Source organism: Pristis pectinata, chromosome 14, assembly GCF_009764475.1.
Source record: "Pristis pectinata isolate sPriPec2 chromosome 14, sPriPec2.1.pri, whole genome shotgun sequence".
Classification (NCBI taxonomy): domain Eukaryota; kingdom Metazoa; phylum Chordata; class Chondrichthyes; order Rhinopristiformes; family Pristidae; genus Pristis; species Pristis pectinata.
The window spans coordinates 36,594,474-36,621,235 of record NC_067418.1 but is presented as its reverse complement, the minus strand read 5'-3'; the positions used below and the strand labels follow the sequence as shown (position 1 = coordinate 36,621,235).

Here is a 26,762-nt window from a genome sequence, read left to right as displayed (position 1 = left end):
CGGCCGCTGGGAAAATGGAGTTGCTGAAAGGTGAGGCAGTGGGAGTCGTGTTGCTGTGGCAACCGACGTGCTTTCCCTCTCCCCAAATTAATTTGCAACATAAGGTTGAATATATAGTAAGCTTTTGCAAGAGACCTTAATGAGATTCGCAGCGATAGAGTGTTTGTGGGAATAGAAGAGCGAGTGTATCAGTCACTGGATGCTGTGAAATTCAATCCGTGTAACACTAAGGGTTTTTATAACTGAGAAATCTTGTTTGTTTTTGAGATTTATTTTAAAGTAGACGGCTGTGCATTTCTTCTTTATCTTCCAATCCTATTCTAAAGTCATTAATTATGCTTTGATTGTGTTTGTGCAAGTATCAGCACGCTTGGGAATTTTTGTACTTTGGTGGCCAGAAACCCGTGAGGTCATGGACTCCAGATGCAGTAACTAAAATCCGATACAGAAGGGGATTAATTTTGGAACGTGGGGTCTTCAGTATTCATCAGGAAAACAGTCGCCTGAATTTAGGAAAGAGGGAGAGGCTCTACCTTCTGAGACCTGCATACCAGTTCAAGGCTGCTACTTCGAAGATTGTTTCTTGCTTCCCTTTATCTAGTTGGTGCCCTCCGAGAACAGCAATGTGAGTGGCACACAGTCTGTTTCAAATCATGAAGTCCATCGGAGTCTTTTCACCTGCAGTGAATGGTAGGGAACTCTGCTAATTTTAATTAATTACCAGAAACTTCAGAGCAAAATTACACCCCAGGAATTTGAACTTCCCGGCATAACTGAAAATGTTTTGGTGATTCTGGAGCAAAATTTCTGAGATGTAATTTTTTTGTTCTCCTGTGGATTTGGAAACTTCATCAAGCAAAGTTCATACAAACATGGAATATTAAAATGTAAATTATAATCTGTGCAGGATTGGACACATTAAACCATGTTAATGTCTACCTTAAATGGCACAGAATTTGCTGCACAAACATTTGAATTAATAGCATCCTGATTTGTAATACATGACCAATTGTGGGATCCAACAAAAAAAACCAAAACACTGAAAATATTTGTTTCTTTTTACACCTCAGGTTATGACCTTGCCCCTCCCCCAAAATGTCACTACGCAAGTCTTACAATGCCTTGGAAACTGGGAGAGAAATTTGTCTCTGGTTGCCAGTATTAACTAAATGCAGGAGCATTGGTCACTGGTTCTCTTCATCTCTGTATATTTGCTTTCACATTAGAACGGAATGTGCAGAGGAGAATACAAATGGTATTGTTATTCCTAAAAATGTTGTTCCAGCAAAGAAATATGAATTTTTCTCAGAATATGTATTTTTACATCAACCTCTGATACCTAATATGCTAGCCTAAATACAAAAAAAGCAATACTTGTATGGTGCATTTAATGTAGCAAATTGTCCCAAGGTATTTTAAAGTGGTATTATTAAGCACAATTTGATACCGAGCCACATAAGGAAATATTATAAGGTTTCTTTATTAGTCACATGTACATTGAAACGCACAGTGAAATGCATCTTTTTTGCGTAGAGTGTTCTGGAGGGCAGCCCGCAAGTGTCGCCACGCTTCTGGTGCCAACATAGCATGCCCACAACTTCCTAACCCGTCTGTCTTTGGAATGTGGGAGGAAACTGGAGCACCCAGAGGAAACCCACGCAGACACGGGGAGAACGTACAAACTCCTTACAGACAGCGGCAAGAATTGAACCCGGGTTGCTGGTGCTGTAATAGTGTTACGCTAACCGCTATGCTACCATGCCTGCCAAAGGCTTTGTAACAGAGATAAGTTTTAAAGGGAGCCTTAGAGGAGAAATGAGTTAGGGAGGTGGAGAAATTTACAGTGGGAATTTTGGACAGATGAAGGCCTTTGTGAAGCAATTAAATTTGGGGACAGAAGTGGAAAAGGCAGATAGATAAGCATCTTAGAGGGTTGTAGAGTTGAAGGAGCTTATAGTGATAGAGGTGAGGCCATAGAAAGGTTTGAAGACAAGGTTGAGTATTGTAAAATTGAGCCATTACTTACTCTGGAGTCAATGTCTGTCAGCAAGCTCAAAAGTCATATGTGAAGGGAATAAGAACATAAGAAATAGGAGCAGCAGTAGGCCATCTGGCCTGTTGAACCCGCTTCGCCATTCAATAAGATCATGGCTGATCTCGCTATGGACTCAGATCCGCCAACCTGCCTTTTCCCCATAACCCTTAGTTCCCCTACTATGCAAAAATCTACCTAACTGTGTCTTAAATATATTTGATGAGGGAGCCTCTACTGCTTACCTGGACAGAGAATTCCACAGATTCACTACTCTCTGGGAAAAGCAGTTTCTCCCCATCTCTGTCCTAAAATGTATTCCCCTGAATCTTGAGGCTGTGTCTCCTAGTTCTAGTCTCACCTACCAGTGGATACAACCGTCCTGCCTCTATCCTATCTATCCCTCTCATAATTTTATATGTTTCTATAAGATCCACTCTCATTCTTCTGAATTCCAGCGAGTATAGTCCCAGGCTACTCAATCTCTCCACCTAGGCTCACCCCCTCATCTCCGGAATTAACTTGGTGAACCTCCTCCGCACCACCTCCAAAGCCAGTATATCCTTCCTCAAGTAAGGTGACCAGAACTGCACGCAGTACTCTAGGTGCGGCCTCACCAGTACCCTGTATAGTTCACAAGATCACAAGATAAGGGAGCAGAAGCAGGCCATTCGGCCCATGGAGTCTGCTCCAAGGAAAAGGGAAAAAGAAATGGGGTGGGAAAAAAGAGAGAGAGAAAAAAAAAACTATTCTAATCCCATTTGCCAGCCTTATCCCCATATCCCTTGATACCCTGACTATTTAGATATCTGTCTATCTCCTCCTTGAATACCCCCACTGATCTGGCCTCCACTGCTGTGCGTGGCAAGGAGTTCCACAATTTCACCACCCTCTGGGTAAAGAAACTTCTCCTCATCTCTGTCTTGAAACTGTACCCTCTAATTCTAAGATTGTGCCCTCTGGTCCTGGACACGCCCACCAAGGGAAACAGCCTAGCCACATCTACTCTATCCTTACCTGTCAACATTTTAAATGTCGCTACGAGGTCCCCTCTCATCCTTCTGTACTCCAGCGAGTACAGTCCAAGAGCCGACAAACGCTCATCATACTTAAGCCCTTTCATTCCCGGAATCATTCTCGTAAATCTCCTCTAAACCCTCTCCAACGTCAGCACATCCTTCCTAAGATGCGGGGCCCAAAACTGCGCACAGTATTCCAAATGAGGCCTCACTAGCGCCCCGTAGAGCCTCATCAACACTTCCTTACTTTTATACACTATACCTCTCGAGATGAATGCCAACATAGCATTCGCTTTCTTAACCACCGATCCAACCTGGTGGTTAACTTTTAAGGTATCTTGTACGAGTACCCCCAAGTCCCTTTGTACTACCGCACTATCAATCTTCTCTCCTTCTAGATAATAATCTACCCGCTTATTTCTACTTCCAAAGTGTACAACTGCACATTTCTCAACATTGAATCTCATCTGCCATTTCCTTGCCCATTCTCCTAAACTGTCTAGGTCCCTCTGCATTCTTTCTATTTCCTCTATGCTCCCTACTCCTCCACTTATCTTGGTGTCATCCGCAAACTTAGCCACACAACCATTTATTCCATCATCCAAATCATTGATGTACAAGGTAAAAAGGAGAGGCCCCAACACCGACCCTTGCGGCACACCACTAGTAACCGGTAACCAACCAGAACGAGATCCTTTTATTTCCACCCTTTGCTTCCTGCCAACCAGCCAATTCTCCACCCATTTTGCTACCCTGCCCATAATTCCATGACCTCTCATCTTATTAATCAGTCTCTTGTGAGGCACCTTATCGAAGGCCTTTTGAAAGTCTAAATACACAACATCTACCGCCTCTCCCTTATCCACCCTACCTGTGATTTCTTCAAAAAACTCCAATAGGTTGGTCAGACAGGACCTCCCCTTCACAAAACCATGTTGACTAGGTCCTATCTTGCCTTGCGCCTCTAGGTATTCGGTAACCTCCTCCTTGAGGATAGACTCCAATAATTTTCCCACCACTGACGTCAGACTAATAGGTCTGTAATTGCCTTTGTGCTGCCTCCCACCTTTCTTATACAACGGAACTACATTCGCTACCCTCCAGTCCTCCGGAACCATGCCAGAATCTATCGATTCCTGAAAAATAATCGCCAACGCCTCCGCTATCTCCACAGCCACCTCCTTCAGAACCCGGGGATGCACCTCATCCGGTCCGGGAGACTTATCAGCCTTAAGCCCCTTTAGTTTTCCAAGCACCTTCTCCCTATTAATCTCAATTGAACTCAGCTCCAATTCGTGAGACTCCTGACTAATGGGCACATTGCTTATGTCCTCCACGGTGAAGACCGATGCAAAATATTCATTCAATTCCCTTGCCATCTCACTATCATCCATTATAATACCTCCTGCACCGTTATCAATTGGTCCTATGTCAACCCGTGTCTCTCTTTTATTCCTTATGTATTTAAAAAAACTCTTAGAATCCTTCCGAATGTTGTCCGCCAGCTTCCTTTCGTAACTCATCTTTGCTTTCCTAATGACCTTCTTAGTTTCTCTCTGCAGATTTTTAAAATCGTTCCAATCTTCTGTTTTCCCACTAATTTTTGCTACTTTGTACGCCGCCCCTTTTGCTTTTATTTTATCCTTCACCTCCCTGCTCTTAAATTCAATCCCTCTAGCAATGAAGGCCAACATTCCATTTGCCTTCTTGACAACCTGTTGCTCTGGCAAACCAACCTTTTGCAATTCATGCACAAGCATTCCCAAGCCTCTCTGCACAACAGTATGCTGCAATCTTTCACCATTTAAATAATAATCTGATCTTCTATTTTTCCTTCCAAAGTGGATGACCTTGCATTTACCAACATTGTACTCCATCTGCTAGACCCTTGCCCACTCACTTAACCTATCTATATCTCTCTGCAGACTCTCTGTATCCTCTGCACAATTTGCTTTTCTACTCAATTTAGTGTCATCAGTAAACTTAGATATGCTACACTCTGTCCCCTCTTCCAAATCGTTAATGTATATCTTGAACAGTTGTAAGTCCAGCATGGACCCCTGTGGCACCCACTCACTACCTATTGCCAACCAGAGAAACATCCATTTATCCCAACTCTCTGCCTTCTATTAGTTAACCAATCCTCTATCCATGCTAATACATGACCTCCAACTCCATGCATCCTTATGGATAAGTCTTTTATGTGGCACCTTATCGAATGCCTTCTGGAAATCCAAGTATACATCATCCACCTGTTCCCCTCTATCCCTGCACTCACTATATACTCAAAGAACTCCAGTAAGTTTGTCATACAGGACCTGCCCTTCCAGAATCCATGCTGTGCCTGCCTGATCAAACCACTCCTATCCAGATGTCTCACTATTTCTTCCTTAATGATAGCTTCAAGCATTTTCCTGACTACAGACGTTAAGCTCACTGGTCTATACTTACCTGCCTTTTGCCTACATCCTTTTTTAAACAGTGGTGTGACATTCTCTGTCTTCCAATCTGCCGGGACCTGTTCAGAGTCCAGAGAACTTTGGTAAATTATCCCAAACACCTATACTATAACTTCCGCCATTTCTTTCAATACCCTGGGATGCATCCCATCAGGACCGGGGGACTTTTTGTTTACCTTTAGGCCCATTAGTTTGCTCATCACTACCTCTTTAGTGACAGCATTTGTATCGAGGTCCTCACCTCCCATCACATCCATAACATCTCTCTTTGGCATGTTAGACACGTTCTCCACCATGAAGACCGACACAAAATTGTTCAAGGCTTCGGCCATTTCCACATTACCCAATATTAATTCCCCTTTCTCATCATCCAAGGGACCTACATTCACTTTATGTGAGTAATGTGAGCAATATAAATATTTATATGAATAATGTGAACAATAACGTGAGCAGTAGAATTTTGGAAGAAATCAATTTTATGGAATGTAGCATGAGGGAGGTCGGCCAAGGCTGAGTTGAAATCACAAATTTAAAAGAGACAAAGGTGCAGATGAAGGTTTCGCCATTAAAGTGGCCAGTGTGTGACATACTGCAAGTACAATTTGACATTAATTGGCCATTGACTTTATGGAAAATTATGAACTTGCCAGACACCTAATATAAATTAATTTGAAAATCATTATTGAGTCTCATGAGTGTAAGATTGATACCATAAAATTTGTAAATGGTTCTTCTACTTCCAAGAAGTTGCAGGCATGTTTCCATAAAAATGCAGCTCTTATCAATCAGATAATTATTCCAGTTATACATCCTGATTTGAATCGGATATTGGTGGTTTCTTTCTTTCATGATAAACACATATAGTGGCAGTGCATGTTTTTAAAAAATTGAATGAGCAAAAAAATCCATATGGAGGAACAAGAGACTGCAGATGCTGGAACCTGGAATAACAAACAATCTGCTGGAGGAACTCAGTGGGTCGATCAGCATCTGTGAGGGAGAAAGGAACAGTCGATGTTTCGGGTTGAAACCCTGCATCAGGACGAAGAGTGGAGAAGAAAGAAAGCCCTTCGAAAAGGAGAGATGGAGCAGTGAGACAGGATGGTGATTGGTGGACCAAGGAGGGGTGAAAGATGGTGGGCAGATGGTGCCAGGTAGGGGAGGGGGAGGGATGGAATGGGAGACAGAGGCAGGTGGATGATAGGTGGAGGCACTCAAAAAAAAAAGGCAGAGGAAGCCAGGTGGTGGGAGGGCAGCATGAAGGTGGTGGCAGCTGGGAGGGTGATGTGGAACACAAAGGCTGCAGTGCTAGAATCTGATAGGTAAGGAATGGGAACCATTAGGGTAAAGGGCAAATGGATCAAAATCAGATTGGGGGTGGGGGGGAAGCCAGTGGGTAAAATGTGTGTGTAGTTGGTGGATGGAACCAAGGGGGACGAGACTGAGTGATGGGGGCTTGGAGGGGGGGTATGGAAAAAGGAACAAAAATGGGAGGATCGGAAGGAGGATTGAAAGGAGGAGGGAGTGGGGGAGCACACTGGAGGTGAAGGTCGCCTGAAATTGGAAAATTCAGTGTTCATACCATTGGGTTGTAGACTGCCCAGGTGGGACGTGAGGTGTTGTTCCTCCAGTTTGTGTTGGGCCTTACCCTGGCAGTGGACAAGGCCAAGGATGGACAGGAGGTTGTGGGAATGGGAAGTGGAATTGAAGTGGCATGCAACCAGGAGCTCAGAATGGCTATTGTGGACAGAGAGCAGGTGCTCTGTGAATCAGTTGCCTAGTCTGCATTTGGTCTCATCAATATAGAGGAGGCCATCTTGCAGAGATTGAATGCAATAGATGAGGATGGAGGAGGCAGATGATCTTTGCCTCACCTGGAAGGGTTGTTTAGGTCCCTGGATGGTGGTGAGGGAGGAGGTGTAAGAACAAGTATTACACCAACTGCAATTGCAGGCAAAGGTGTCAGGGAGGTATGGGTGGGGAGGGATGAGTGGACCAGGGAGTCATGGAGGGAGTGGTCCCCATGGAAGGTGGAAAGGGGTGGGGAGGAGAAGATACAGTTAGCGGTGGGATTTCGTTGCAGCTAGTGGAAATGACAAGGGATGATATGCTGGGGGCGGAGGCCAGCAAGGTGAATGGTGAGGACCAGGGGAACTTTATCTCTGAGGGAGGTGGGGTGAGAGCAGAAGTCCGAGGAGGCCAAAAGGAGGAAGTGCAAGAGAAGACTCCATCTATCACAGTAGAAAGCAAGCAATATTAACTGAAAAAAGTGAATGCTTCAGATGTGCTGGAGTGGAAGGGAGGAAGGATACTTGGCTTTTGTACTTACTAAAGTAGTAAGAATGTGGTCAAACAGTAGAATGAAGTAGGATACATTTGAATCCAAATTAATACTCAAGATTCTTTGTTCAAGCTCTGATTTGATTTTTTTTTAAATATCATCAACAACTATAAGGAAAACATTTTAATATGCATTATGTTAAAGAGAGAAATAGTGTTTTCTTGGATATATTTTCTAGTTTGTTAACCAGCAACCTCTGTTGGAAAGATCACTTGTGTAGCACAGGGGTATTGATTGATCTTGGATTGGGCTGAATCAAGCAAACTGGCAGTCAATAGTTCTATAGGGAACTGCTGCTTGTCAGTTGTTTGTAGCTCAGCTTGTCTCGAACTTGACAATATGCTCAAATGGGACTGGATGCACTTTGCATTAGGCTGCTCATTTTTAGACCAATAATAATCATATTGCTGACCCTGTGGTTAAAAAGTAAGTACATGCATTTGTTTGAATTCTATTATTTGAGATACTTTTCATTTTTTTTCTTATCCTTTAAGTATGTTTAAATAGTTTTTAAATGTCATTATCAGAGACATTTAAAATCTGTTCAAAAACCTTTGACAGTAGCCTGTGTTCTGGGGACGTTCTGGGAATGGGCCCTCAGCAATATTCCACTGGGGGACTTGGTGTCACCTTGCAAGATATCACCACGGTGTAGTGCAAAAAAACAGAATGCTGGAAGAACTCAGCAGGTCACACAGCAACTATGAAAGCAGTAGGTGTAAGATGACATTTCAGGTTGAAACTCGGGATCAGGACTAAAAGGGATGAGGACAATTGCCAGTATATAACAGCATTGGGGGAGGGGGAGAGGGTAGTGTGTGGGATAGAGGCCTGTAGATGATAGCTGGAACCAACTGGGGAGGGGCTAATGGGCAAAATAACCAGGTGGGGCAGGAGGATGGGTCAGAAGCTGGTGGTGATAGATGGAACCAGATGTGTAGGGGATGATGGGTAGATGGAACTAGATAGGGGTAAGGGGTAGTAAAGGTGAACAAAGGGAGAAAACTAGATGGACAGGTGATCGTGTGTGGGAGTAGAACACTGGGGCGTGGCTTACCTGAAATTTAAAAATTCGATGTTCATACAGTTGGGTTGTGTGCTATCCAAGTGGAATGCGCGGTGTTGTTCTTCCAATTTGTGTTTGGCCTCTTCATAGCAATGGAGAAGACTGAGGATAGTTAAATTGGTGTTGGTGTGGGAATGGGGAGGAGAGTTAAAATGAGTATCTGTGATCTCTCTTGTCTTCAGGCTGGGGTGCGGAGGGTCAGCTCATTTACTCCAGGGGGGTACACAGAGTGGATATCAAATCCTCCAGTGAACCCATGATCCCACGACTGCATACAGTCTTGTGACGTCTGTGTAATCTTATGTAATTTGGCACACATGACTATCCAGATACCAAAGAATATGGGATTGTTAGAAGAGAAGGTATATATTTCAATCCAGAATCTATATAAAATAAAATCATGGAGTGGATTGCACCCTGCTTATGGAGTGTGTTAATTTTTTTTGAAGTACTCATCCATTAGGCAAGAAATTGAAAGGCAAAATAAGTCCTAATCTTCTCCTAACAATTGGAACAAACTTTAGGCAGGGATAAAATATATAATAAAATAAATTGCTGATGTTGTCTACAAAGAGGCACCAAAAGAAGTTTCACACTGATTTATTTCAGCACCAACTTTGTTGAGGAAACTAGGTGGAAAAGCTTAAGAAAAATTAACAAAAGAATTTAACAAATGTTTAATTATGTTATTGATTTGATTTGGAAACAAAAAACAGTGAAATCAAGGAGTCCATATCTACCTTTTCTTGGATAAAACTTCCTTCCTGGAGAAAGCATTTTGAGTTCAACAAAATAATGGTGAAGTCTAATGATTATAGGTCTGCAATGATTACCAGTAGAGTGGTGAATAATTTGAGGTAATTAATTAAGAGCATTACACAAGAATCATAAATAAATGTATTTATTTTCCTTTATTTTAGTGAATTAGTACTGAAGTAAATTGTAATCCTTTGTATCAACACTTAATTGTCTCTTTTTTTTTACAGTGAATTCTGCTGCTGTTGTATCCTTTGGAATAAAACTTACCATCTCCAGGAGCTGTTGCATATCAGTGCTTCCTAGTTCTGCGTTCTTGTAGCCTGTAACTGAAATGCAACATTTACTCCAGAATGTATAAAGAGCAATTAATGTATGGGTAGTAGAAAAAGACAATATGCAATTGTGACTGTTGTATCTAGTTGTAAAGGAGGACTCACTCATAAGAAGATTAAACATATTCTGTGTTCCAGGATTGCACTTTGTACTTGATTCAAGACATTCTGTATTGTTTTTTTCCTTTCTTAGTTGTCTGACCTTTCTTGCTTGCTGCTTTGTGGATCCAAGGGTAATAGCAGTCATCCAGCATTGTGGATTATTTATCATTTGTGAGCAATTTTAGTTTTAAACTGTACTTCCAATACTATAATCAATTAAATATCTAGATTTTCTCCTTCCTGAAGAACAAATGGTACATTTATCTAAGTTAAGACCAGTTAACTTGGCACAGATCTGAGATTAAAACTGAACCTATCCTGATACTGAAACCATGAGTTGAGTTACACACTAAGCCATCATCAAGATACCAATCAAACATTTTTACCTTGATACAGTAGTAAGTGCAAGTACAGTAACTCGTTTGAGATTTTATCACTGCAACTTAATTGCAAAGACAAAAGTGAAATATTTTCAGTCACTGTAGTGTTTCTTCAGACAGAGAATCCAGATGGAGACTTGTTGTTGATATTTACCACATTTACTATGTTTTAAGAAGTTAGGTTGCTGCACTTTATCAATCCCTTAAAAATTGTTTTTGCTACACTTATCATTTAGTGCCCAACCCAAGTTGCTCTTGAGAAGAAGATGGTGGGCTGCTTACTACAGTCTGTGTGCTGGAAGTACTTTCACAGATCTATCAGATAGAGAGCCCCACATGTGACCTAACAATTTTGAAAACCCTGCAAGTTCAGAATATAGGTGAGACAGTGGGGAAGAGCCCGGAATGTACTTGACTTTATATCTTTGCTGATAGAAATTCTGCAGGAATCCAAAAGCATGAATATATGAATGTCACATGAGGCAAGATTTATTTGAATGAAGTTTGTAAAATCATAAATTCATTCTCTATACTCACATTTATATTTGAATGCACATAATATGCAGAAGAAATGTTTTGGTCTGAAGAAACAGAAACTTGTTGAAAAAAGCGATCTATTTTGATAATTATCTTTTTGGAAAACAGTTTAATTCTTCATAATTTGAAGATCTTTGCTTAGAAACACTGAAGGGGAACTCAAGGTATTTGATAATGTTCAGTGGTCAAGGTGACATGCATAATTTTCATTGTAGTAAGTACCTTAACCAGAATTTCAACAGCTTTCCTCCATCCCTCTGCAGATGATTTACAATTTCAATATATTTTATTATGTTTTTTATTTCCTTGCCACTTTCCTAATGGTTATCTACAAAAGTAAGTTATGCACTTCCATTTTACAATTACTCCTAAAAAAAAAATTCAGATTTAAAACTCTGGGTTCAGGGAATTTTTTTTATATGTTTCAGGTCAGGTTTTTAGTTTCCCAGATGGTAATCTGGCCCTTGATTTGATTCTTCTGATTCTTATGGTAATTCTGGAAGTGATAAGGCTATACCATGGTAAGATGTTGTATTAAACTGTATGTATTGTACTGTGCTATCTGATCCTCTATACAATGAGTGGCGTGAATTTTTGAGTGCTCTGACACAGCATTTAGTTTGGATATCTTTCAAGGTCTGTGCTCTGCTTCTCTGTGGAGGTAAAGGAGATGTATTCAACTTGAAGTCATTTGGGCCTAATTGTTTTGGCTGAAGAAACTTTCCCTAGTTCTATTGGGGAAGATTCAATTTGTGGTACAGAAATACTGCTGTAATTTGGAGCTAGTATCTTAACAAAATATAACCATAATTGTCGTGCAAGCAGTTTGTTTGCTAACTGGTGGAAGAATTTGTTGGGCTAGTCTGATAAATCTACCATATATCTTTTATTCTAGAAACTTTCCATTTTGATAATTGTTAGAGGACACATACCTTCTTCAGAAACTGGCAATTCCTCTCACCATATAATGGTGAAGTCTCTTGATAATGTCTATGTGTGGGAAACCACAAAGCAGTCTTGAAGAATCATATCTTACTTTATTCTTCCCGAGTTGCAGAAATTCACAAAAAACAGCAAACTTAGAATCTCATAGAATGCACCAAAACAACTGAAATTGCTCTGATGAAGATCAGAGTGGAATGATAGAGTAAATTATCAATAGATGCTGAAAATCTTCACTTTTATTCCAGAATTATACAGGGCGACAATCTGGGCTAGCTTCTTGAATACACCTTACAATTGAAGATGGCTAACAGGAATTTTACATCAGTTAAGCAGTCTAAGAACTTCTCATGTTCAATTGTAGAAAATTTGTTAAAACATTTGACAGTATTTTTGATTTTGTTTTGATTCAAATAGAAAGACATGAAAACCAAGAGTGGGAATAAGTGGGTCTTTCTCAGGTTGTGACTGTTGAGTTACCACAGGGATCGGTGCTTAGCTCCAGCCAGTCAGAATCTATATCAACAGTTTGGCTGATGGGACCATATGTCGTATTTGCAAGCTTGCCAATGATAAAAAACTAGTTGGAATTGCGAGTGGGGAGAGGGATGTAAAGAGGCTTCATGAGGAAACTGATGAGCTGAATGAGTAAGAACATGGCAGATGCAATATGATGTGGGAAAAAATGTTAAGTAAGTTATCTTTTTTTTGGTTGCATAAAACAGAAGCATGTTTTTTTAGAGGGTGAGAAATTGAGTGATGTTGACGTTCATTGGGACCTACATGTTCTTGTACAGAAGTCATTGGAAGTCAAAGTGCAGATGCAACAAGCAATTAGGAAAGCAAATGGTATGCTGGCCTTTGTTGTGAGAAGATTTGAGTACAAAAGGGAGGATGTTTCCCCGGGCTAAGGAGGCTAAAACCCAGAGTCTCAGTGCCAGAGAAAGGGTTTCGCCATCTCTCAAGAAATTCTTTAATGCAGCAAGTGATGTAACTTTGGAATTCTCTGGCCCAGAGGCAGGGAAGGCTCAGTCACTGAGTTCATCAGTAGATTTTTGAATATCAAGGGATATAGGTATAGTGCATGGAAGTGGCATTGAGGTACAGGTCAGCAATGCTCTCGATGATTGGCAAAGCAGGCTCAGAGGGCCAAATGTCTACTCTTCTTACTATTTCTTAAGTTTATAAGAAAATGGTGACTATCTGTGAAGCCAATACTCACAAAGCTATCCATTCCAAAAGAAATCATTAGAAGGTGACTGGGAGTAGGAATTTTCCACTTTCTTAGCTAAACTGTGCTGAGCCATTTAGAGCAATTGTCCTCAAAATACCACCTGGTTGACTTGAAATTAGCTATGTTAGTGAGATATGGCTTGAAACTGAAAAGTTCTGGCCCAATGACTTAGTGTTACATTAAACTTCAGAGCTGCCTTAGGCTTTGCTCAAAAATGTGCATCCATCATAAAAGCTGGATTGATTTTTTCAATCTTTTCCCTAGGTTTCAAAGGGAATCTGACTGAAGAAGTAGTTCCAATTGTAATTAATCTGGTTCTGACGATTGGAAGTATGTTGCTTTCCTTGTACTACTTGTTGTGGCAGACCTATGTGCTGAAAGCAGATGTAATAATCAATGCAATCCTTCTGGCAATTTATGGATTGGAGGAAGTACTGGACGTAATTGCTGTTTCAACTTTTGCAAGGTAATTTGATTGATTTGCCTTGTATCTAATTTAAGTACAAACATCAGTGATACAGATATATCACTCTATATATCTGTGATAAATACAGATTATCACAATGATAATTATCAATATTGATAATTATAACTTGTTCATCTTTGCTCCAAGGATACATTATTTGGAAGTTTTAAAAATCTATTGAAACCTCTAACTATTGGCTAATTTAGGAATAATTGAACCATTCCTACGAGTTCATTTCTTCTCAGTAAAGTTTATATCATTGGTGGCATGTGATTTATGATTGGCATGAGTTAGATTTCCTACCACTGATCATAATCCAATGATTCCAGTTGGAACTCTCATGTAGTTAAATAACTTGCAATATTTTTAAAATACAGTACAATTTTTTATGTGTTTTGTCCTGTAATTAGGATATGTAAAGCCTTATTTTGAGCATCTGACAAGAGCATCTTATGTGAAAATCTTAATGCTGCTATGAAATATAGAAACAAAGAAAAGTACAGTGCAGGAACAGGTCCTTTGGCCCACTACATGGTGCCAAATCAAACTAATCCCATCTGACTGCACATGGTCTGTATCCCTCTATTCCCTGCCTGTTTACGTGTCTCTCTAGGTGCCCCATAAACATTGCTATCCTATCTGCTTCTACTACCATCCCTGGCAGTACATTCTTGGCACCTAGCATTCTCTGTGTAAATAAAAAACTTTCCTCACAAATCTCCTTTAAATTTTCCCCCTCTCTCCTTAAATCTTTGCCTTCTAGTGTTTGATATTTCCACCCTGGGGAAAAAGACTCTGACCACCTACCCTACCTATGCCTCTCATAATTTTATATACTTCTATCAGGTCACTTCTCGGCCTCTGAGGCTCCTGAGAAAACGATCCAAGTTCGTCCAACCTCTCCTTATAGCTAATACACTCCAATCCAGACAATCCATCCTGGTGAACGTCTTCTGAAATCTTTTCCAAAGCCTCCACATCCTTCCTATAGTGTGGCAACCAGTACTGCACACAATACTCTAAATGTGGCCTAACTGAAGTATAATACAGCTCCAACATGACTTTCCAAATTTAATGCCCTGACTGATGAAGGCAAGCATGCTATATATCTTTACCACCCTATCCAATTGTGTTGCCACTTTCAGGTAGCTATGGACTTGCACCCCAAGATTCCTCTGTACATCAATGCTCTTAAGGGTCCGGCCATTTAATGTATACTTTCCTCTTGCATTTGACCTCCTAAAATGTACCACCTCACATTTGTCCGGATTGAACTCCATCTACCATTTCTCCGCCCAACGTTCCAGTGTATCTCTATCCTGTTCTATCCTTTGACAATCACTATCCATCAATTTTTGTATCATCTGCCAACGTACTAATCGTACCACCTACATTTTCATCCAAATCCTTAATACAAACAACAGCGGCCCGGCACTGATCCTTAAAGAACATCACTGCTCACAGACCCCCCAGTCAGAGAAAAACACCCCTCTACCACTACTCTCTTGTCTTCTATGACCAAAGCAATTTTGGATCCAATTTACCAACTTGCCATGCATCCCATGTGACTTAATCTTCTGGACCAGTATACCATGAGGAACCTTGTCAGATGCTTTACTGAAGTCCACGTAGACAACATCCATTGCACAACACCCTCAATCATCTTTGTCACTGCTTCAAAAAGACTCTATCAAATTTGTAAGACAGGACCTCCTCTGCACAAAGCCTATCGATAATAAGTCCGTGCTTTTCAAAATGTGAGTAGATCTTTTCCCAAAAAATATTCTCTAATAATTTCCCTACCACTGATCTAAGGCTCACCGGTCTATAATTTCCTGGTCTGTCTCTGTTTCCCTTCTTAAATAAAGGAACAACATTGGCTATTCTCCAGTCTTCTAGCACCTTGCCCATGGCTAAAAAGGATACAAAGATCTCCGCCAAGGCCCCAGCAATCTCCTCCCTTGATTCCCTTAGTGTCCTCGATAACCCATCAAGCATTCCTGTCAGCTTTGAGATGAAACGTCTGCCAGAAGTATGCAACAGGCCCAGAATCATGCATCCTCTACTATACTTTTGGTTTCTCACAACAGCCATTGTTGGCATCTTGAAAAGTGAAACGTACTAATTTTTACTGAATTAAGCAGAACTGTGGTGGGGACCTGTCTCCAAGGAATTGAATTATGACCACATGAACTTATTTCACATTGAACCGATTGCCAATAGAAAGTCATTCTTTGGCAACTCATCCCAGAGAGTAACTTGTGCTCAGTGAACCAATAATCACAGTCTTGGGCAAGGTAATGGAGTTATCTAGCAGAGAGAGCAAATTGGTTTTAAAAAAAACTATTAACTATTAAAAAGTAGGTGATTCAAATTTAGGCACTGATCCTAGTACACACTCACTGCCATTAGGTTGATCCGTAGAGCAACTGCCCGCAGTGCGGAAGTTGGGAACATGCCAGAGGTCTGATGCATGGATATCTGACCTTGTGTCCTGCTCCTGGCCTCGTTCCCATGCACAGTCTGTAAAATGATGAGCTGAGGGTCTGGATACACTTCTTATCTGGCCCTTTAGCTTTACACCAGCTATAGCTGGTGTATCTACTGTTACCCTATTCATTTAAATTCTGACCTTTAGAAGGAAATGGAAATTTCTGAGAAGGATATGTTGAGGATCTCAAAGATGCTTCAGCTTATGTTTTGTCATAATAAAAACATTTTTTTACACATGAATTACATTCTGGCAAAACTATATTTTGTCACTTGAATGAGGTCAGAAACCTTAATTTACAAGAAATTTAATAAGATTTCTCTATTTATTTTAATGTATCTTGTTTTTAATCACAGCATTTTCATATGGTTGTAAATGTTATAAGATTTAAATTTTTTTGGTAATTTTTCAAATATTTCTGATTTAACATTTGCTGCAGAAACAGCATGTAGCAACTGTGAGGCATGGGCTGGGATCAGCTTGATCTAGCTCATTGTCCTTTTACTGTTGGAATCTAGATTTGAATTAAATGTGTTTATTATTGTGCCTCAAGAATGCTGCCAAGCACGAAGAGCAGAAAATGTTTAAAAATCTAAATAAATGATTGCACACATTGACTTTAGGCTAGAAGGAATTGTTATTCCGTGCCTGTAACTAGATTCACTTTTAAATTGGTAGTGCTTTGAAAAGTTAGCATGTTATAGCATTTATCTTTATTTTGTCCAGGATCTACACATGATATGACTGGAATGATGCAGCATTCATTTGGTTTATCTACCATTCCCATCTCCTGGACGACTTTGCAGTTTGTGTCAAAGGGGATCAAAATTTTTTATTAAATATTTTTTGTGGGGATATTATGTAAATATTGGGTAATTTTCCTGTTTTGTATTTTTATATTTTCTAATTAATCTGATGGCTGCCTCCATGAGGATCCACAAACTTCTCAGGCTACTGCTTTGCTTCTTTTCATTCAACATTAGGAAGTGCCACGGTCTATCCTGTATTAACTCTCAAAACTGTATTCCTCTGCTGAGAGATAATGTCCTTCATTCAGTGTTGTTCAGATTGGAAGCCAAGTGGAAAGGAAGATGAACCTACATCCTAAAGCTTTGTCCTTTACACTGAATGACAAATTGTGTTGTCAATGATTGAGAACAAAATTTTTAATGTTATTCTTTTGAAGGAAATGGAACTTCTGAAGGGGTTATATTGTGTGCCTCTGATGTTTCCAATCACAATTAGAATCTAATTTGTCATAATAAAAATATTTATATACATGCAGATTGCATTCTGGCTGGTAGATGTTAAGATTAATTTTTATAGGTGTCAATTATTGAGACATTGTGTGGGATATAGTAGCAAGACTTCTATGTATTATTTGGCCACAAAGAGTAATTTACATTGAACTCTGTCACACAAGCACCAGCAAAGATTGAAGTCTGGATGCTGCAGCAATGATGTTCATTTTGCTTTTGCATGGAGCACAAAAGTTTGTGAGCAGTTTGCAATCGGTCAGGATTTTGAGAGCTGATGGCAGGTCTGGTGTGCTGCATCAGTATCCAACAAATATTTAGTCAAAGTTATGGCCATCAAACTTCGAGGATTCTTCTTGCAGCGTCTTTGATCATGTTCATACCAGGTGCAAAAGGTACGCCTATTTATTGAACAACTGGAGTAATGCAGAAATTACCTTTACAGCAAGCTCCAGTTAATGAGACAATTTGCACATCTTGAACTTGCAGATGGAGGTACTGAAGCAATTCACATTGCCAGCTTAGCTGTCATCAAGAAGCTTTCAAACTGTCTTACAACTTCAACCTGCACTTTTTTTGTCCTTGCTTGCCCTAGCCCAAATGAAAGTAATAGCAGTGGTGGACAAATAGAAAACTTGTACATTATACTTTAACAGTAAATGAACACTAGCAATTCAGTTCTATATTATTTCCTCATGCCTGTATTGGAACCTTATGGGAATGGAAGCATTTGAAGTATTAAGTAATTTTCTCCTACTGATACTGTTATCCTAAACTTAATAAAAGATTGCCTTGCCATTCCAGCTGATTTCAGTCAAGTTGGCAAAATGAGGCAAATCTCAGCAGCCAATGTCGTCTTTCATGGTTAAGCAATTTTCCTATTTATTTTCAGTTACGCAATTCTATTGATAACATTAGCCTTCAAGTACCCTGAACAGGTCTTTATAATCTTCTCAATACTCTGCACTCCCTAAATTCCAGTCATGGTCAGGGCAAGAGATCTGATCATGATTTTCTTTTCCTCTCACCCTCATTAATTTTTCATGTGGGGTGGAGAAGGAACTAGGTTGGAGGATTTTCCAATCATATTCTCCTGCTAGGCTTAGCTAACTTAGGAAAGCTGACCATGTGTAATTTATTACACATTACCCACAGGTTACACCTAACAATTCAGCTAATTAACAATTTTCAATAAAATAGGTTATACCATCTTTCAGAAAATAGCCTTATTTTCAAGAGATCATTTTAAGTATCTTTTATACATAATCATGAATAGATCCCATTCAATAATATTTATGGAAGTCAATTAGTTTTGACACTGAAATATCAAGGACTCAAACTTTGATAGGGAGAATTTCAGTTGCCTAGTTTTCTTGTATGTATAAATATATTGCAGTTCACATACCTTGCAAATGGTCAGTGGTATGCAACTTTTAAAAATATGCTAAAGTGAAGTTTGACTATGGATTTCTTATGCTGCTGAATATACTTGGTATTTGCAAAGAGTAAAACCATCTATCATCAGCAGTTCATGTAAGGGTAATATAAACCCATTTTAATTTTTGTCTTCAAAGAGATAGTCGAGGGCAGGCTGCCCTGCTCTATGTTCCATGTTACGATTTTTGGCAAATTCCTTCAGCAAAGTCATTACTTCATTATCAAATTCTGGAGGAGTGGGCTTGGTTTCTGTTTCAGTGAAAAAAAAGGAAAAAAGGTCACAAAAATCAATTATATGGAGTAACTAAGTTTCAGAATAACTACGTGACTCAAACCCAATGCCCTCTTCAACCCACAAAAATATCAGTTCTTACCTATTCACTATATTCTGGAAGAAAATTAACTTGGATGATGTATACCATGGTGCAGATATAATTGCTCCTTTTTTTTTAAGGTACTGCTTTTGGGGATACACCTCTAGTATTAAATACCCCTGCAAAATCTTAATTCTTCATATCTGAGCAATTTACCCTTGTTTGTTATTCATTAAATCTTGATGGAAAATGCTGATGGGTACACTTTCTTGGCACACTTTCTTGGCTCAACAGTAATACCCCCAGTAGAAACTCATTATCTAGGCTCATATATGAAGTATTATCATTTTGCATGGGTACTTAACTAATACTAGAGATCATTCATTGCTGTCTGGTCCATTCGTTACTGCCCCATCTGTAAACAGTCATACCTCATTTATTCTGGGGGCTCCAGCATTGTTCACAGAACCAACATCACTGAAACCAATGACCTGGTCGTCAACTGCCATTCCCCCACCCAAAATCACCACCCCTCCTCTCCATTTCTCCCTCACCCCATGTAAATGGAGAGATTGAGGGAGGTCCCCTTAATCCTAAATCCAGCCTTTCCCAGCAAAGACACAGTCCAGGGTCAGAAAGGTGCTTGCCCCTCTCGCTTGTTCACCATCTACTTGGTTATTATTAGGGACAAAATCCAGTTAAGAGTGGCCAGCAAACACTAACCTATACAGTAATTGCTACTCAATCACAGAAATGACTTTTCATTAGTTCGAGTTACTTTTCCATGGAACTCCTGCGACAGCTGGTGGTTTGCAGCTTTAGAGGTTGTAAAGTTGTAAAAGGAACCAAGTCACTCAACGATTGGCTTTGAATCAGGGTGGAAGATGGGTGATATGTGTAAACAATTGTATCTGCACATACCTGTCATCCAGTAGTAAATATCCCAGTCATTGGTTGGTTGATTGATCAGTTTATCATACAAACTTAGCTGCTTCTCGGTCATTTCATTAAGGTGCTTTTTTGCAAAGAAACTGAAATATAAAAAAAACAGATTTTCTTCTACACACAAGCCGCTGGATTTAACACACATTTCAACCCTGGATGAGATTGTTAGAAACTGAGTTAAACTGACTGTAAAGTGCCAAATTTTTCTGACACCAATCAGACTCGCGCTTCCCTCATGAAAAGTAAAAGACAGTAAAAATGGGATTCCTTGGAATCATTTATAATTTCATTAATCCTTCTGTTTCCAGAAGCATGAAACTATCTTGTGCTTATTATTTTATTTTGAAGTTTTTATGAATTCTTGGGTAATTGTGTTGTTACATTGTTAATACCAATTTGTATAGAATTTTACATCTCAAGCACTTAAGTGCTTCAATGATACAGAATAGCTCTCAATGCTAAGTTAATAGTGATCCAATTCACATGAAGAATCCATCCAGGGATTACTCTGCTCCACAATGATGTTTCTAGTTCTAAATTTGTATTAGAAATCTGTTATTTTTGTCAGCAGGGGAAAAATACACTGTACTTGCAGCAGCACCAATACAAAATATTTTCAGGTGAGGTCAAATGTAGAATTAACTACCCTCTATATTTTCTCAAATAACTCTTAGGTCAGAACAAGATGTGGATTACAGTAAAACTCTGAGAATCCACTACTGGCTACTTAGAAATCTCGATGGTTCAGCATCTGGCTCACCAGGTAATGTTTGCTGCACTCCCTGTTCACTCACCAGGGCCTCAGTTCCCACACTTCCTTTACACATACTCCCTTTTCACACATTGAGGCCCCAGTTCTCGCCTTCCCATACCCAGAAAATTTATCATTCTGTGTCACATCTAAAAACCAAATTTAAAGAGGAATGAGGTATTAAAATAAATAACATGCACTTGTCCAAGAAACCTGCTAATCCAGCATCACCAAAATTTTGAATGTGCCAGATTTTCAGAGTTCTTCTGTAACAACCAACAAGACAGTGGCACCAAGAAGCACAATACCTTATCAAATTGTAACTCAAAAGCGTCAATCCATCTTCAAATTCAAGGGCCACTTTTACCTCAGTAAGATGCAATTCTCTAGCATTCCACGTTTACGGCTCTCATATAGCAGACGGGCTCGCTTTGTGTCCAGTGGCTCATTGATTCGCTCTTCCCATGGAGGCAGTGGTATTTGTATGATATCTGTCATATCATCAGAAGTATCGCCACGATATGTTCGGATAGGGGAAGCACCGAGTATGGCCCGTGCAACCCTTCCTCTGGTCAGGCACCAAACCTATAGAAAACAAGATGGAGAGTCTGTTAACCTCTATTATATTCAAACCCTCTCCTGAAAACATCATCCAATCCTGCATCTTTCAGTTCCAAAAGTTCCATCTGAATTGCTCTTCCAGAATCAGTGTACACTGGATGAGACAATGTACACTGTTAACCTCTAAATTACACTGTTACAGAAATCCCTCTTCCTCACAGATGTTGGTTTATTACAGTTTAAGTAATGATATTTATTCAATGGTAGTGAATCCGATTAGGCCAGCCCATCACAGTATGTAACATCACAGGTCATACAACTGACTGAACACTAGAAACACTGAACAGTTGAAAGGATACATTTTAAACTTGGAGACAGCAGATGCTAGAATCTGGAGCAAAAAAATAAACTGCTGGAAGAACTCATAGGGCTACTCGATCCGCTGAGTTCTTCAGCAGTCCATTTTTTGCTACATTTAAAACTTATCTTTTACAAGAGGAATTTGCAGCACATCGGGCCAAGACAATTGATTCTTAGTTTGGAGCTGTGATGAGGGTAGGAAAAGGGATAGATTTGTTATGCTGGGAGAGAAGAATGGACCAGTCCATGAGGGAATAAATTTTGACTAAATTTTGGAGCCTTGAGGAATTGGGGAGCAACAGAAGCCAGCAAGAATATAGTCAAGTGAGACATGGGGTGGGTTAGGACAAAGACAGCAGATTGAAGATAATGCCTGAAACGTTTGTTGGATTCCGTGATAAGGATGTAGTTAGGCTCAAGAAAGTTGTTCAATCCAGTACAGCATTTTATACAAGGAATCTGAAAATAGAAGCAGAGCATTGAGACAGGCCACAGGTAAAGATGGGAGCCTACTGCATACATTTGAAAGTTGATTTTGTAACTAAAGATGATCCTGAATAGAATTATAGAATAATTGGTATTGGTTTATTATTGTCATTTGTACTGAGGTACAGTGAAAAACTTGTCTTGCATACCGATCGTACAGGTCAATTCATTACACAGTGCAGTTACATTGGGTTAGTACAGAGTGCATTGATGTAGTACAGGTAAAAACAATAACAGTGCAGAGAAAAGGATATTTGTCTCATCCAGTGTACACTGATTCTGGAAGAGCAATTCAGATGGAACTTATGGAACTGAAAGATGCAGGATTGGATGATGTTTTCAGGAGAGGCTTTGAATATAATAGGTAACAGTGGCAATCTATCTGAATTATAAAATACGTAAAGTCCACACCATAAATAAAACCTTCTATGTCATAACAGAAGCATATCTTCTGCTTTGAATATTTATCCATTTTTCACTTGAAATGTTAAAGTCACAACCACTTTCATTAGCAAAGTTTTCCATTTTCATCTAATGGTGTCACTAAGAAGTAGACTCTTTCTATCTACTATCAAAATTTTACAAATATACTGTCATATAATCTTGGATAAGATCTGTGAGTATTGTTTTAAAAAAGGAAATTTACAAAGTTATAGAAAAAATACTTTGGACTAGAATTATTAATATTGCATGTACAAAAATGGATGAAATGATGTTTGAAGCAAAATTTAAGTATTTAAACCACCTGAAATAATTATCTGAAACCTTTCCAAGCAATACATTTCAAATAACCACTCTAAATTCCCAGGACTCTGATTAAAACTGAAGTTGCATTTTTCCAAATTTTCTCATTTCTGATTTCTAGAATTTGCATTTTTGTTATTAAATATGTTGATAAGAACCAAACCCAATACTCATACTGTGGCCTAACAAGCATGATCTATCTAGTGTCACCTTCCTACCTGCTAGGTTCAAGGCAAATTGCTAATGGCTTTCATAAAAACATGGAAAGAGGATCTCCAAGACTCTGGTTGAAAACCCCAGGTTTGAATGTTGGGAAGGAATTAAACTAATTTGGCTGGGGAATGGGACACAGAGTAGGAGTACAACAGGGGATGAGGAACAAACAAGTATGGAAGAAAAACTAAGTAAGGTTGGGAAATGGAACACTAAGTAGGGGTAGAGGCACAGTAAAGGTGAGGAACAGATGAATGCAGAAGAAAAACTGCAGTGAGGGAGCATATCAGAGAAGGTTATTTAAATAAGGCCATATAGGCAAATTTCAGAAAAATAAAGGGGGTGATCACTTTGCTGGGGATAGTTCCAGGCCTCCAAATAATTAGCAGCAGACAGAGGGGCAGATATGTAGGCAAATTATAGAGAAAATATAGTAAAATAGAGTAAAAAATAATAATAGTAGGGATTTCAACTTTTACAACTTCCCTACTATTAATTGGGATTGCTTTAATGTAGTGGTAGGTGGAATTTTCAAAGTGCATTCAGGAGGGCTTTTTGAGCCAGTAGATAGACCTACTATAGAAGGGGCAATACTGGATCTAATCTTTGGGATCATAGTCAGTCAAGTGGAGGAAGTGTCAATGAGAGGACATTTCTGAGATAGTGAGAAGTCAGTAAGTTTTACTACTGTTACAGAGAAGGGCAAGGGTAGATCAGAAATTAAGCTCCTGAACTGGGGTATGGCTGATCTGAATACGATAAGACAGGACCAAAGTAGACTGTGAGCAGCTACTTGCAGTAGCTTACAGGCAACCAGTGGGAGGCGTTCAAAAATTAAACGGTGAGAACTCGAGGTCAATGTATTCCCCTAATGGTGAAGGACAAAGGACAAGGAACCCTGGATGTCAAAGGATGTCAAATCACGGGTTGAATAAAGGGGGAAAAAAAGTACCTTAGAGAACTGAAAACAGGTGTGGCCCTACTACAGTATAGAATATTTAGAGGGGGATCGTAAAAAAGTAATTATGGGGGCAAAGAGAGAATGCAAAATGGCAATGACAGGCAAGATTATGTAAATCCCAAAGCATTTTACAAGTCTATAAAGGGCAAGAAGGTAACTAGGAAAGAGAATAGTCCATTAGGAACCAAAGTGATAATCTGTGTATAGAGCTAGATGACGAAGGTGAGGTCTCAAATTAATGCTTCCGATCTGTATTCACGGTGGAGAAGGACATTATAGTTGGGGAATTCAAGAGTGGGGATGGCGGAATTCTGGAACAAATTACAATTGAAATTACCATTTGATGTCTTAGCGTGCTTAGAGGTGGATAAACCCCTGGAGCCTGATGAGATACATCTCAGACCACTAAGGGAGGAAAATGTTGGTATTCCGACAAAAACTTTCAAATCTTCTCTGGTCACACTGGAGCATTGTATGTGATACCTTAATTTAGGAATGGCAGCAAGGTCTAAGGCAGGTAATTAGAGGCCCAGTGTAGCATCAGCAGTAGGGAAATTATTGCAAAATATTTTAAGGGACAACTTCAATCTGCACTTGGAGAGGCAGTGATTGATCAGGGATAGTCAACATTGGCTTTGTTAAGGAGAGGTCCAGTCGGTTTTTTTTCCTGAAGAGGCGAGTAGGGTACCACAGTTGAGATAGTCTATGTGGACTTCAATAATGCCTTTGAATGAGGTCCCACATGGGAGATTCATCTAAAAGATTAAGAGCCCACAGGATCCAGGGCAATTTGGCAAATTGAATCTGAAATTGGCTTGATGATAAGAGGCAGAAGGTGATGGTTGGAGGTTTTTTTTAAATGGTGCATTGAAGCAATCAGTGCTGGGACCCCTGCTGCTTCTTCTGTACATTGACAATCTGGATACAAATGCAGAGATATGATTATAAGTTTGTAGTTGACACAAAGGTTGGTAGTTGTGTTGATAGTAAGGAGGGTAGTCTTCAGGTACAGACAATATTGAAGAGTTGGTAAAATGGATAAAGCAATGGCAGGTGAAATTTAATTCTCAAGGATGTGCGGTCTTATATTTTGGAATGACTAATAAGTCTAGGATTTGCACCTCAGTGCTGAGGAACAAAGATACATTGGTGTATGTATCCAAGGATCTCAGAAAGCAGCAGCACAGGTAAATCAGGTGGCAGAGAAGGCACAGGGAAAAACTTGCCCTCATTAGCCCGGGCACAGAATATAAGAACGGAGAAATTATAGTACAACCATATTTCATTAATTAGGCCACATGTGGAATCCTGTATGTAGTTCTGGTCCCCAGATTATAGCAAGGATGCCATTGTTATAGAAGAGTGCAGAGGAGATTCATTATGATGTTCCTTGGGATGGTGCACTTCAGCTATGGGGGAGACTGGGTACAATCAAATTGTTTCCTTTGGAGCAGAGAAGGCTGCAGTGATGACTTAACTAAGGAACACACATTTATGAGGGGCAGCGAGAAATCTTTCCCTTTAGCAGACATGTCAATGAACTGCAGGTAAGGAGATTTAGAGGGACGACTTATCTAAAAGAAGAAGAAATCTGGAACTTGCTTTCCGAAGGCAGAGCAGATATCCCTCAATTAAATATTTAGAGCAGCACTTGAAATACCATAACATAGAATGCCATGGACCAAGTGCTGGGAAATAGGATTAGTAATAGGTAGATAATGACCTATCATGAACATAATGGGCAGATGAGCCTGGTTCCATGTTGTACGACTCTGAATGCAAGATAAAATGAAACCAGAAAAGTGAGAATTAATTTTTGCCCAGGTATTCACTGCAGAAGAGGACATTCAGCCACTCAAACCTGTTCTAGCCATTCAGTTTAATCAAGGCTAATTTTGCACCTTAACTCCACCCCTGCTTTAACTCTGTGAATCTTACAACAATTTATCACTTTATTTAAAATTATGATCAGATGATGTAGCATCCATGGGCTTTTAAGGTAGCGAGTTTCAGACTTCCTTGACCCTCTGTGTGTTCTTGAATGCTTTAGTTCCAAAAGTCCAGAATCCGTTCGTATTTCCTCAGCCAATCGATCGGTTAATCGCTTCAATCGTTTGCTCAGATAAAAACCTTCTTACAGGGAACGCAGGCCGCATATATCAGACTATATATTTTAGCCCGCGGTGCCTCTCCAAGGTCAGTGGACGGAGAGTTGAATGTAAAGTCGCTTTCTCGGCATTTTTTGTTGTTGTTGTTTTGCTTTTGTTGGGGAGGTTCGCCTCTGGTTTTACTCACATTTCGCACGATCGACATCCTTCACCCGTGCAGACTGACAACTGCTGCACAACCCGGAGCTATCCACAGCAACACCGAAAGTCTTCCCGGCTGGCGACAGGAGACGTGGTCCGAGAGCCGGCGAGGCGCTGGCTGGCAACAGGAGACGTGGTCTGGGCGCTGGGGGGCCCTGATACCCCGGGGCGAAGCAACAAGGCCGCTTACTGGATCAGGATCGGAAGTACTCTGTGTCACAGGCAATCCCATCCGTATCGCCAGCACAGTTTGGTTCGTCCCCGA

At 40.0% G+C, this 26,762-nt stretch overlaps 2 protein-coding genes across 6 annotated transcripts; one reads left to right on the top strand and one right to left on the bottom strand.

Annotated features, from left to right (window-relative positions):
• On the top strand, window positions 1-18,957 carry LOC127577586 (transmembrane protein 80-like). 5 transcript variants are annotated; one of them, XM_052028827.1, is made up of 7 exons: window positions 8-30; window positions 360-690; window positions 9,904-9,920; window positions 11,270-11,363; window positions 11,456-11,548; window positions 13,468-13,669; window positions 16,887-18,956. In XM_052028827.1, exons 2-7 carry the CDS (start codon window positions 654-656, stop codon window positions 16,897-16,899), a joined length of 456 nt encoding a protein of 151 aa, XP_051884787.1. In that variant the 5' UTR covers window positions 8-30; window positions 360-653; the 3' UTR covers window positions 16,900-18,956. The 5 variants fall into 5 exon arrangements, with proteins under 5 accessions (XP_051884789.1, XP_051884791.1, XP_051884787.1 ...); XM_052028829.1 differs by lacking the exon at window positions 360-690 and having other exon boundaries at window positions 1-30; XM_052028830.1 differs by lacking the exon at window positions 11,456-11,548 and having other exon boundaries at window positions 16,887-18,957.
• Window positions 18,945-26,705, bottom strand: sdhaf2 (succinate dehydrogenase complex assembly factor 2). Its single transcript, XM_052028826.1, has 4 exons — window positions 26,484-26,705; window positions 21,231-21,448; window positions 20,089-20,198; window positions 18,945-19,102 (listed from the first exon to the last, which is right to left on the bottom strand). Exons 1-4 carry the CDS (start codon window positions 26,499-26,501, stop codon window positions 18,972-18,974), a joined length of 477 nt encoding a protein of 158 aa, XP_051884786.1. The 5' UTR covers window positions 26,502-26,705; the 3' UTR covers window positions 18,945-18,971.
• Between the last annotated feature and the right edge of the window lie 57 nt (window positions 26,706-26,762).

Bases quoted from the DNA above. Each gene is read 5' to 3' on its own strand.
- LOC127577586 (XM_052028827.1), top strand. From the start codon at position 654: ATGAAGTCCATCGGAGTCTTTTCACCTGCAGTGAATG. The intron at 11,364-11,455 runs GTAAGTTATGCA...TATATGTTTCAG, and splicing joins CCTAATGGTTATCTACAAAA to GTCAGGTTTTTAGTTTCCCA. The intron at 11,549-13,467 runs GTAAGATGTTGT...TCTTTTCCCTAG, and splicing joins AGTGATAAGGCTATACCATG to GTTTCAAAGGGAATCTGACT.
- sdhaf2 (XM_052028826.1), bottom strand. The intron at 20,199-21,230 runs GTAAAAGTGGCC...TTTATATTTCAG, and splicing joins GAGAATTGCATCTTACTGAG to TTTCTTTGCAAAAAAGCACC. The intron at 19,103-20,088 runs GTATGTGCAGAT...TCACTGAAACAG, and splicing joins TATTTACTACTGGATGACAG to AAACCAAGCCCACTCCTCCA.